The sequence below is a fragment of the Taudactylus pleione genome, unplaced genomic scaffold (genome assembly GCF_031769625.1).
Source record: "Taudactylus pleione unplaced genomic scaffold, aTauple2 ptg002466l, whole genome shotgun sequence".
NCBI lineage: Eukaryota > Metazoa > Chordata > Amphibia > Anura > Myobatrachidae > Taudactylus > Taudactylus pleione.
Genome location: NW_028286849.1, coordinates 66676 through 80256, shown reverse-complemented (window position 1 = coordinate 80256; position 13581 = coordinate 66676). Strand labels below are relative to the sequence as shown.

At 46.4% G+C, this 13581-nt stretch overlaps 1 protein-coding gene across 1 annotated transcript in view; it reads left to right on the top strand.

The window, feature by feature from the left end:
• SHISAL2A (shisa like 2A) overlaps positions 1-10195 on the top strand; it is a 48502-nt gene extending 38307 nt beyond the window's left edge. Inside the window, exon 3 of the mRNA XM_088466109.1 lies at positions 9417-10195. Coding sequence (XP_088322235.1) covers positions 9417-9601 — 185 coding nt within the window. The 3' untranslated portion in view covers positions 9602-10195. The remainder of the gene's footprint in view (positions 1-9416) is intronic.
• The last annotated feature ends 3386 nt before the right edge of the window (positions 10196-13581 follow it).

The following is a 13581-nucleotide window of genomic DNA, read 5'->3' as shown; positions in this document are numbered from 1 at the left end:
TATATATATATATACACACACACATTATATATATATATATATATATATAGGGAGAGGGAGAGAGAGATATATTATACACATACACACACACATTTGTGTAAAAATCCACAAAGAAGAACCGCACACACTTAATAGAATTAGCGGATGCTGAGGTTACATATTGTAGCATATATCATATTCAATCCCAAGGGATCAAAAAACGAGACCAGCACACCTTTAACTTAATGCATGTAAAATGGAATGTATTAAAACACAGCCATGCTTAATCGGGTTATACACAAATGCACGTCACATCTGCTATGCAGTAGATTCCTGTTATACTTATCAGTGCCTGGTGACCATATGTATATATTCAATCAAGAGCCCGACAGGCGTTTCAGTGGCAAACCACCTTCATCATGAGCACAGAGTAAATGGGCCTATCCATCAGAAGACTTTTTGAATAATCCGACCAAAACCAGGAGGTTTTGGTCGCTTCGCTCAGAAAATCATCTAATGGATAGCCGGCAAGGACCAGCGATGCGTGTGCAAGCTGGGTCCCTGCCGACTATCTGTGGAACATGCCCGTCAACCTGACGATGATCGTCAGGTTCGGAATGTTCTCAGATAGGAGGTCGGTCTCCTGCACTGAATGACGTTCAGTGAACGCCGTTCAGTGCGGGCACCGCACCTAGGCGACCTGAAGGACTGAACGCTAGTCGTTCAGTTTTTAAGTCACCTAATGGATAGGCCCCTTAAGTGTCAAAGCATGGTGTTAAATAGGAAGTGTGGCGCCAAATCAAACAAACATACATAGATCTCACCTGTCACCCGGGGGCCAGACTACATGCTGGCAGCCGCGTCCCGGAATCAATGTCACAGAGAGTTCCATCTAACCAGCCGGACACATGGTCAGGCATAATAGGTCCGCCCAGAGGGAGAAACACGCTGCAAAGGGGCCAATGCCAGTGTGTCTCCTGGGGGCCGGACATGATGCAATGTGATCACGGCCATCAAACAAGGACCAATAGCTAGAAGCACGTGACTCACATACATCACGTTTGTTTCAGTCAATGGAACATCAATGTTATAGGCGTTGACATAAATGTTATAGGTGTTGCCATAGAAATCAACATAGGTAAACATAGACAAGATCTAATGGTGGGTACACACTGGGCGATATTACTGAGCGACTGCACGATTACAACATCGTAATCGTGCAATCGCTCAGTAATCGTGCACAAATCGTGCACTTTTATGTCGGAAACGACCAGCGATGCGCACTCCCGCTGGTCGTTTCCAACATTGTCCATTGCCTGAACATGCAGCACAATCTGACGATGTCGTCAGGTTGCTGCATGTTGGGGAATGGGGGAGAGAGCCCGGCGCTGAACGATATCGTTAATGATATCGTTCAGCGGCTGTGCTCAATGTCATGAACGACATTGAGCACACCCTGCCGGGGACACACTAGACGATATCGCTCAGGGAGCATATCGTGTAGTGTGTACGCACCTTAACAGTGTGAGTGTCTGACAGGCACCAAAAACTTGGCAAACAGACTAACATATAAGACAAAGATATTAAGCGCCAAGATACACAGATGGCCCAATCACCATATTAAATAAATGTGAACATATAATATGGCGCACTCAAATAAAACCCCAAAAGAGAAAATAACGACATTAATAAAACTAATAATTATTAATGGAAAACAATTATTAATGATTTTTTTATATATAATATGCATATATATATACATAAATATATACACACATATGTATATGTACATATACAGTACACACATGTATATATTCACACTGACCTGTATAAACGGACAAGCTGGGCTGATATACAAGTAACCTTGTAGGTGGTGCAAGGATTACTTTGTCAGGGCTCCCCTGCGTTTGTACTATACTTCACTCAGTGAATGCTGCACTTTCTCCCTGTACTTTGGATTCATATGTACATATACAGGATACACATGTATATGTAACATATACATGTATAATATGTTCACACTGACCTGTATAAACGGACAAGCTGGGCTGAGCTTCCTTCCCTCTTCAGCTTGGCGATTGGTTGAGAGGAGGAAGGAACAGGGGGCGGGGCTTCGGCGGACCAAAGGTGGGCGGGGCTTCATCTGCCGAGTGTGGGCGGGGCTTCGGCTGCCGTGGGTGGGCGGGGCTTCAGCCTGGCCGGCTGGATCGTCCAAGAGGAGGGGGTCAGAATGGGCTAAGCTAAGCTGTTCTGGCGGCTGTTAGGTGAGTGGCCTGGGCTGTTAGTTGGTAGTGTCAGGAAAGAAAAAAAAATATTTTTTCTTGCCTGCACTGCAATGCAATCTGCGTGGGCCTATTTTCAATGGGAGGCCTGGAGCTGTAGCTCCACCAGCCCCATTGTTAATCCGGCCCTGCCCTTATCATGACACCATCTAATATGGGATGGGTATAGGATACCAGCCCCCCACAGCCTAAACGTAACCTTCCCACTCAGTACCTAAACCTAACCCTCCCTCTCCAGTGCCTAAACCTACCCCCTAACCCCCTCCCCCACAGTCTAAACCTAACTTTCCCACCCAGTGCCTAAACCTAACCCTCCCTCTCTAGTGCCTAACCCTACCCCTAACCCTCCCCCCCACAGCCTAAACCTAACCTCCCCACCCAGTGCCTAAACCTAACCTTCCCACTCAATATCTAAACTTAACCTTCCCTCTTCAGTGCCTAACCCTACCCCCTAACCCTCTCCCCCACAACCTAAACCTAACCTTCCCACCCAGTGCCTAAACCTAACCCTCCCTCTTCAGTGCCTAACCCTACCCCCTAACCCTCCCCCCACAACCTAAACCTAACCTTCCCACCCAGTGACTAAACCTAACCTTCCCCCCAGTGCCTAAACCTAACACTCCCTCTCTAGTGCCTAACCCTACCTCTAACCCTCCCCCCCCCACAACCAAAACCTAACATTCCACCCAGTATCTAAACCTAACTCTCCCTGTCTGGTGCCTAAAACTAACCTCCCCATCAGTGCCTAAACCTAACCTCCCACCCAGTGCCTAACCCTACCCCTAACCCTCCCCTCCAGTGCCTAAACCTAACCCTAAGCCTCCCCCCTGCAGCCTAAACCAAACCTCCCCCCAGTGCCTAACCCTATCCCTCCTCCCCCCTGCAAACCTAAACCTAACCTCCCCCCCAGTGCCTAAACCTAACCCTATCCCTCCTCCTCCCCGTAAACCTAAACCTAACCTCCCCCCCAGTGCCTACCCCTAAACCTTAACCCTTCCCCTAACACCACTACTGTCAAAAGCCACCGCACTGCATATGCAAGGTGAGGCAAATGCCAGGTGAGCATTTGCTGAAACTCCTCCTACCTCCTATCCATCATGCTGGGATTGATCTGGATTGGCTCCTGCTTCTATTTCCTCCTGGAGTGAATGCTTCTCCGATGCCGGTGATAGCGTTTCACGCCTTTGTCATCAGGTTCCGAGGTCCATCGAGTCGGGATTGAGATTTTCCTTCTTCAGGGAGAACTTCAAACTTGGGCTTTCGGTCTTCCCTCCACTTCATCTGCTCTTCAGACCATGCATTCCTTTTTCTCTACCCTGGGGTTACTTTATGATGACCCAGAAAAGGCAGCCATGGCAGAGGCTAGCCTTTGTTCTCTTAAACAGGAGAACAGGGCAGCAGAGGATTATTATACAGAGTTCCGGAAGTGGTCCATAGACTCGACTTGGTTGGAACGATCCTGCTTTTCAGAGTCAGTTCCGAGGGGGTATATCAGATCAGATAAAGGATATCCTGGTCCAACATCCCTCTGCAGACACACTGGATGACCTAATAAGTCTGACCATCTGCATCGACCACCGTCTCCAGGAGCGCAGGTTGGAAAAGAATCTGCCATAACAGGCTCCTCGATCACCTCTTTGGATGCCTTTGGCAGAACAGGAGGAACATATGCAACTGGGGGCTTTCCGTCTCCCTGCTGAAGAGAGACAGAGGAGATGCACACTTGGACTGTGCATGTATTGTGGAGGTAAAGGACATATGGCCCAACTTTGCCCTGTCAAGTCTAGGCCTTGCATCCATCTGTCCAAAAAATCCAGTCCTTTTCCCCACCATACTCAAGTCACCACATGGCCAGGTATCTGTTTCTGCCTTCATTGATAGTGGAGCTAAAAAAACTTCATGGATCTGGCATTCTTTGAGACGTTGGGATTTACTCCTGAACCTTTGCGTAGTCCAGTCGAAGTTGTTGGTTTGGATGCAGGAGTCTTTCCTCAGTTCCCATGTCCTTCTGGATGCCACTGATACAGTTGACCGTTGGAGCTCTACATCTGGAAGAACTTTCCTTTCTTCTCCTTCAATGTGCATTGGCTAATGTCGTGCTGGGTTTGCCGTGGCTGAAGAAGCATAACCCAGTTTTCCAATGGCAAACTGGGGAGATTCTGCAATGGGGGGTCCTCCTGTCTCATTCATACTGTCTCATCCTGTTTGTCTATCAGCAGCCATTCCATCAGAATCTCCATTGATCCCCACTACTTATCGTGATCTAGCAGAAGTGTTCTCTAAAAGAAAAAAAGCTGATGTTCTACAACCACATCGGTCCTTCGATTGTGTCATTGATCTGATACCTGATACCAGACTTCCCAAAGGTAGACTCTATGCCTTGTTTATCCCTGAGAGTAAGGTGATGCAGAAGTATATCCAGGATGCTCTGGGTTTATTCGGCCATCCAAGTCCTCAGTAGGTGCCGGTTTCTTTTTTGTCCAGAAAAAAGACGGATCACTCCGACCCTGCATTGATTTTAGAGGGCTGAATAAAATCACTGTCAAAAATGCCTATACCTTGCTTCTCATCTCAGTCTTGTTGACCAATTATGGAAGGCTTCTATCTTTTTCAAAGATTGACTTGCGAGGTGCATACAATCTTATCCACATCCAGAAAGGAGACGAATGGATGACGGCATTCAACACCCACTCGGGGCATTTCGAGTCTCTGGTTATGCTTTTCAGTCTCTCCAATGCCCCAGCCATCTTCCAGGACTTTATTAATGAGATCTTGAGGGATTTCCTGGGGGTCTTTGCTGTTGTTTATTTGGATGACATTCTCATCTATTCCAAATCTGTGGAACAACATCAACAACACATGAGACTTGTTACTGCAAAGACTCCTAGATAATTGTTTATATGCCAAGTTGGAGAAGTGTGAATTCGAGGTGGAAGAGATCTCCTTCTTGGGTTACATAATCTCCTCTCGTGGATTCTCCATGGATTCGAGTAAGGTGAAGGCTGTCCTGGATTGGGAAAAACCCACATCTCTAAAGGCCATTCAGTGGTTCCTAGGATTTGCAAATTATTACCGCTGATTTATCAAATCCTTCTCAATCATCCCCCCATCGTGGATTTGACCAAGAAAGGGGTGGATGTTGGTAATTGGCCTTCCAGAGCCGTTCATGCCTTCAACTCTCTCAAGATGGCATTTGTGTCTGCTCCTGTCCTCTGACATCCCAGTCCTGACCTTCCTTTTGTGGTTGAAGTGAACGCTTCTGAGATTGGAGTAGGGGCCATTCTTTCTCAGAGAGATTTGGAAGATGATAAATTGCACCCATGCACCCTTTTCTCTCAGAAATTTCAGTCAGCGGAGAGAAATTATGATGTGGGCAACAGAGAGCTTCTGGCCATTAAGTTGGCATTTGGGGATTGGCGACACTGGTTAGAGGGGGCTAACCATGTTTCAGTGTTGATGGATTATAAAGATCTGGCTTATATAGAGACTGCCAAGAGACTGAATGCTAGACAAGCACGACGGGCCCTGTTCTTCACCCGCTTCAACTTTACCATCTCCTTTCGGCCTGGGTCTAAGAATGTGAAGGCAGATGCTCTTTCTCGTAGCTTTTCTGTTGGTCATTTTCCTACTGTTGGGGAAGAAACCATCATTCCAACTTCTCGGATTCATTTAGCCTCGACAAGAACCTTGGCGGACTCTCTTAGGCGGTGCCAGTCTGAAGCTCCTCCTAAGATGTCCCCAGGATTAATATTTGGGCCGGAGGGATCTTGTAAGGCAGTTCTTAAGGATTTCCACTCATCCAAGTCTGTTGGTCATCCAGGCATTTCCAAGATTCTTGAACTTCTTTCCCGCTCTGTCTGGTGGCAGTCCATGTCTCGTGACGTTCATGAGTTTGTGGCAGCTTGTGACATCTGTTACAGAAACAAGACTCTCCATACCACTCCTTCTGGCCTGTTATGTACGTTACCAACTCCTCTCAAACCATGGACGCATATCGCAATGGATCTTCCATCATTTTCCCACTGGATGGTCATCTGTACCATTGTAGACTGATTCTCCAAGATGGTACATTTTGTTCCTCTCAGCAAATTGCCCTCAGCCAAAGAATTGGCAGTACTCTTTGTGCAACATGCTTTAGATCTCATGGACTTCCCTTAGACATTCCCTTAGAATTCGTTACTCGGTTCTGCAGGTGCTTTTGTGCTGATCTGGGCATCAATGTCAGCCTGTCATCAGTCCAATGGGCAGACAGAGCGAGCCAATCAATCTCTGGAACAGTACCTCCATTACTTAATTTCCAAATGTCAAGACAACTGGGTGTCTCTTTGCCATTTGCTTACAACAACTCCTGCCATTCTACTTCCTCAGTGTCTCCGCTCTTCTGCAATTTCAGGATTCATCCTAAGAGCAATTCCTTTGAGATTTTGACTACCACAACTCCTTCTCCTTTATCTGTTTCCAGGTTACGGTTAGTATGGAAAAAAGTACATCAGTCTCTTCTTCAAGCGTCTGGTTGTTCCAAGGTCTGGGCGGACAGACATCGTAGGCCCTGTAGGCTCAAAGTGGGGGACTTGGTTTGGCTGTACTTGCGCTAGAGATCACAAAAGTTGGGACTTAAGTTTATCGGCCCGTTCAGGATTATTTCTCAAGTGAATCCTGTGGCTTTCTGACTGAAGTTACCCTGGACTCTCAGGATCAATAACACTTTCTGTTCTCTTCTGAAACTAGTTTTCCTCTCCACTAGATTTTCTCTTAGGCGTTCAGTCAGACCTCCACCAGTGCTTGTCCATGGGCGCCAGGAATTTGTTGTGGAAAAGATCTTGTACTCCAGAATTTCTAGAGGATGTCTTCAGTTTCTTGTGTTCCTACCCTGAAAAGAAAATTCTTTTGAGAACTTTCCTGACAATGCAGGGTCTAGGGGTTCTTTAACCCCTCGTCAAGGGGGGGTACTGTCACAAGCCGCCGCTCTGCGTATGCAGGGCGAGGCGAATACCGAGCAAGCATTTGCTGAAATTCCTACCTCCTGTCCATCATGCCGGGATCGATCTGGATTGGCTCCAGCTTCTATTTCCTCCTGGTGTGAACGCTGCTCCGATGCCGGTAATAGCGTTTCACGTGTTTCCGGTTGTGGTCAGTCTCATGTTTCCAGTCGAGTTCCAGTATTCCTGTCAGCCTTATTTCTTGCCTGCCGCTTGTGACATCTAGGCGTCAAAGTGCGCATTCCAGCTCCCGGCCGCTTATGTCATCCCGGCGGCACACTGTGCACTTGCAGTCCTGAGTGCGCAAACCAGAGTCCAGCAGCTTGTTTCAACCCGGCGGCACAGGTCACACCTCAGCATCCAAAGTATGCAACTCAGCGTACAATCACTTGTGTCAACCCGGCGACATAGGCCGCACCTCGGCCTCCTTAGTACGCGATCCAGTGTACCATCGCTTGTATCAACCCAGCAACACAGGCTGCTTCCAGCCAAGGCATACCAGCCCTCAAGGCTGCTACATGGCCTAAAGGCCGCATCTTGCTCATGGCCCACAGGCCACAATCTGCCTAAGTCATCTGCACCTAAGACTGTAACTGCTATATCCTTCTTGACTAAACCTCAGATTCATAACAACTCCTTACCGTTGGGACGCTGGCGTTGGGATTCTGACTGGTGTGTGATTCTGGTGCTGGCATTCTGAGCACCGGTATCCTGACAGCTGGGATTAAATCTACATCCCCCCCAATATGATTACTCATCTTGTCTCATGACAGGAACCCATTTCTAAAGCATTAATAGTATCATTATTATACGGCCAGATATCGGGGGCACCATACAGTGGGAATGGAGCATAGTAAAAGATGTAAGAGATCAATTGGCAGAATGAATAATATGCTTCATCCCTAGACTTCAAAAGGAATGTACTATTAAATGACTTGTGGTTCTGGTTAGCATGATACTGTATCAATCATTATGTAACTCTGCATAAAGCAGCATTATATAATGTTGCCCTGCGCCGGGCTCCTCCTCAGCTTCGCTAGTCTACATTGCTGGGTACAGATAATATTCATTGCTTGTTAAATTGATCCAGGCCACCATCCCCATCGAGGTCCATAGAGACAGATGCAGGCAGCGGCCAGGTACCACAGAAGAACCATTGGTGCCTCCGTACGCTCGACAAATTGTAATAAGCTGAGATAAGTCCTTTCTATAGTGTTTTTGCCAGAGAAAGGACTTGTCTGAGCTGCATAAATAGACCCCCAAATTATCATTAAAGGTGCATACACACGTAACGATTTTTTGAACGATTTGTCAATAACTACATCGTTATCGTTAAATCGTTCAAAAAAATAGTTTTGTTTATTATGAGTCATAACAATGAATGATCACAAATGCGCACTCCCATTTGTAGTTATCGTTCATCATCTATTTCAGACTGTCCAACATGACGATTTTCATTAAGGTAAGGAACACTGGGCCTGATTCAGACCCGGTCGCAAGCGCTGTGTGCTTGCAACCGGGTTGATGATTGGCCAGTGCACATGCGCACAATGGAGCCGGCTCCGTCGTGCGATGCGCGAGACCCAGATAGTGACGGGCAATCCGTCGCTCTGGGTCTCTCAACAAAGGGGGTGTGCTGTCGATGTTGCGTGGGTGGGCCGGGGGAGTGGCTGCCCAAATGGAGGCGTTCCCATGTGAACGCCTCCGTTTGGGGGCGGCCCCACTGACATCATGAGTGATGTCAGTGGGAGAGATTTCAACTCTGCTTGAGGGGCTTGCGTCAACGAGACCCTACCACAAGAGTCTTGTCGCAAGCCCGATGGTCGCGATGGTCTTGACCATCGCGACCATCTTCCTGGCTGCTCGCTATAGCTGTGGGTGGTCACCCACAGCTATGCGAGCCAGGAGGCCGTTCAAATAAAAAAATAGCCCGGCCCTGATTCAGAGCCATTATTCGTTCATCGTTCCAAAAATCATTCACTTTTTCAAGGGAAAATCTGACAGAAAATCGTTTGTTACAAAATGGATACGTGTGTATGCACCTTAAGAATTGTAAACTATGTAATTACTATTCAATAACTTTTTATTGAAGACAATTACATAGACTTGCCTATATTTCAGTACATTGTAATAGCAGGTTTAATATCATAATCACATCTGCATTTTTATCTTTTAGGCATAGAGCAGAACTCATTGGAAGATCCCAGTAGATCCAGACAGTTAACAGCCCCCAACGGATTCAAGCGGCACTTTCTGAGCCGTAAGCTGGACTGTGATAATCAGCCCCAGGACCCCGATAGACTGTTCCAGAGATGTTTTCTTGCCACTGTGACAACAATCAATGTACAAGGACCCTCCTGAGCGTGGCTCTCATTGCAGTGCTTGTGTACAGAGCATTTCATGAGGTCACAATATGACCCAGCGCTGGGAGACAGCTTAGTGAGCTCTGACGGTTCTGCAGCAGGTTTGGTAATGTAATGTTATGTCTTATATGGCAATGAATCCCCCCCCGTCCCCTCCCAGCCTGCTTCTGGATAATGGAACGTTATTCAGGTTTCTGAGAAACAGAGGAAGATCTTCAATAAGAGTAAATACATGAAAAGTTAATCACTGCAAATTTCTTTGGGGAAATACATGTGTCAATGCTGTATTACGTTTGTTATATCCAAAGAGCTATTACTCTGTTCCACAGATATTACAAGCCTGTCATGTAACATACAGCGATAGGTATAGCGGCACGTACATTAATGACGGTGTAATTAGATGTACAGTGGTGATATATAGCGAATATTCTCTGCTGGTCTCTGTACATTGTAATAAATTCTCCTCTTTAAAGAAAGTTCATGAATATTCATTTTAGTAATTTTTTTTGTAATTTAGCATCGAATGTACATAAAGGGAACAGGAAGATAAGAAATGTATTTAATTATAAGATTTCTTTTACACAAATGTATAAATGAGCACTATAAGTTCTAGCTAACAGGACTGGTCATTTATGACATTCATTTTCCATTTTGTGTTTTGATGCAGAAATTTTTCACTTTTCTATTGTTAATTGGGATTTTTTTTGTATATTATTTAAACTTAAAATTAGCAGAAACTAAGACATTTACTGTCGTTTTCCAACCTGTTCTGGAAGAATGATACAAAACCCACCCTATAAAATAGTGCAATTTACTAACACATGAAATTGGTAAAAATCTGTCATTTTTTTTTAAAAACTGAAAACCAAAATGTACAATATATCCATATAAATGATAAACAATAGAGGCAAACCAATGAGAGATCTCTGTATTGCTTTATAGGGTACATTGACATCTGATTTACCTCATCAATTAGATAAGAATCAGTGGATGGTCAATATTGCGGAACTACAAGTCTTAGCTCGCCACCTGCAATCGCACTTATTAAAACGTATTCATCACACAAAACAAATTAAATGTCAAAGAAATGGCCTAAATCCATGCTCGGGGAGCACAACATGCTCTGTTAGTGCTCGGGGAGCACTAACAGAGCATGTTTTCAAGGTACAGTATCCTTGCAGAATCACAAGCAAAATAATTAGCACCGCCTGCAGATCTTGTAGAATGTATCAGTCCGTAATAAATGCGCCTGTGCTCCAGAAAGGAGATATGGAAAACATGCACTGTTCGGGTGCTCTGAGGACTGGAGCTGAGAAGCTGGGCTGTAGTATCAGTGGCCAATTGAAGCACAAAACGAAATCCGCAGTGTTCTGTACCATTCCGTGTCCCTCCACCGTAACATACAAATCAGCAGTGCTCTGTACCATTCCGTGTCCCTCCACCGTAACATACAAATCCGCAGTGCTCTGTACCATTCAGTGTCCCTCCACCGTAACATACAAATCCGCAGTGCTCTGTACCATTCCGTGTCCCTCCACCGTAACATACAAATCCGCAGTGCTCTGTACCATTCCGTGTCCCTCCACCGTAACATACAAATCTGCAGTGCTCTGTACCATTCAGTGTCCCTCCACCGTAACATACAAATCCGCAGTGCTCTGTACCATTCCGTGTCCCTCCACCGTAACATACAAAACCGCAGTGCTCTGTACCATTCCGTGTCCCTCCACTGTAACATGCGATTTAGCAGCTCTACATATTAGCTCATAAGGACCTCACAGATACTGACAGCACTGACAGTAAAGGTCACCATATACGGAGCCATATGCACCTTGCGACGAAACAGCCAATCCGATAGTGACACACGGAGTGATTCACTGCCTGACCGCCCAATATGCCGGCACTCCCCTCCCCCACCCGCATAGCGCTGCATGGGATCATACATTGCTTCCCCAGATCAAGTGAACATGCAGTAAGATCTGGAGGAGCGATGTACGACCCCACGGGAGAACGCCCAGGCCGGTATCATGCCCACACATGGTACAATATAGCAGCGATATCGTACCAATCCATCGGATCGGCTGCTATATCGCACTGTGTATGGGGGCCTTTAGTAAACTGCTTCTCTTACATTGCTCGCTGTCACCCCACAGTCACGGTCAGCGGCATTAGTATGCGGGTGCACTACACATGCAGACGCTCATTCTCACACCCTGCACCCAAATCTTCAGACACTTGTACCGAATTCTGCTGGCGAGGAACGTCTGCTCTGTACAGCGAATATAAAGTATCCTTATAGGAGATAAGACGTCTTTTCCTTCACATCTGATACATTTCATCCTCTTCATTGAACTTTATCAAAGATCTTTTGATCTATTTGCCAGTAGGGTTCACACTTCAGCTGCGCCAACCATGATGGCGTTGATGGCTTTGCAGAGAAGATACAGATATGAGTAAAGCTGCATACACACACACACATATACACATACACACATACACATACACACATACACATACACACAACGATTTAATAAATGAACGATTTCAGTAAATGATTTTCGTTCATTTTTCCCTTGAAAAAATGAACGAAAATCAACAAAAATCGTTTACTAAATGTAATGAACAATTTTTTTGAACTACAAACGATTTTGGCATATTCCCTTACTGAAAATCGGTGAGTTGGTCAGTCTGACTGAACTACAAACGTGAACGCACATGAACGATAATCGTTCATCGTTTTAACTCCAAAAGTAAACGACTTTTTCAACGATTGAACGATAAACGATATCGTTATCGATAATCGTTCAAAAACTCGTTGTGTGTGTATGCACCTTAAGGAATACATATGTGCAGGAGGGTAACACAAATAATAACCAGGCCACCTGAATAATTGTTGAGGAAAGTTCAATGGTGTGTGTCTATCCCCTCACTCCAGCTTCTGGAATCTCAAATTGTGATAAACTCTGCATTCCTGGCCCTACCCCTGTGACTTATCAGTACAAGAACATGGCGCTGTTCTGCGTAGTGGTTGGTCTGTCATAGGGGCCAATGTAGAGGTTGGTCTGGCATTGTGGCCGGCATAGTGGTGATCTGGCATTGTAGCTGGCATAGTGATGGTGTGGCATTGTGTCCAACATAGTGGTGGTGTGGCAATGTGGCTGGCATAGTGGTGGTGTGGCACTGTGGCTGGCATAGTGGTGGTGTGGCACTGTGGCTGGCATAGTGGTGGTGTGGCAATGTGGCTGGCATAGTGGTGGTGTGGCATTGTGGCCGGCATAGTAGTGGTCTGACATTGTGGCCGGCATAGTAGTGGTCTGACATTGTGGCCGGCATAGTGGTGGTCTGACATTGTGGCCGGCATAGTGGTGGTCTGACATTGTGGCTGGCATAGTGGTGGTCTGACATTGTGGCCGGCATAGTAGTGGTCTGACATTGTGGCCGGCATAGTGGTGGTCTGACATTGTGGCTGGCATAGTGGTGGTCTGACATTGTGGCCGGCATAGTAGTGGTCTGACATTGTGGCCGGCATAGTGGTGGTCTGACATTGTGGCCGGCATAGTGGTGGTCTGACATTGTGGCCAGCATAGTGGTGGTCTGGTAATATATGATGACATCATTGCAGACTGCAATTTCTAACCTTATATATCTGCAAATAAAACTCCCCACATTATCTCATACACTGATTACAGCAATAACCCTGCTGCCCGTACAGGTGCCTCCTGTGCAGGGGTGCGTGGAGCATCTGTGTCTCTTACCCTCCTGTGCAGGGGTGAGTGGAGCAGCTGTGCCTCTTACCCTCCTGTGCAGGGGTGCGTGGAGCATCTGTGTCTCTTACCCTCCTGTGCAGGGGTGCGTGGAGCATCTGTGTCTCTTACCCTCCTGTGCAGGGGTGAGTGGAGCAGCTGTGCCTCTTACCCTCCTGTGCAGGGGTGCGTGGAGCATCTGTGTCTCTTACCCTCCTGTGCAGGGGTGCGTGGA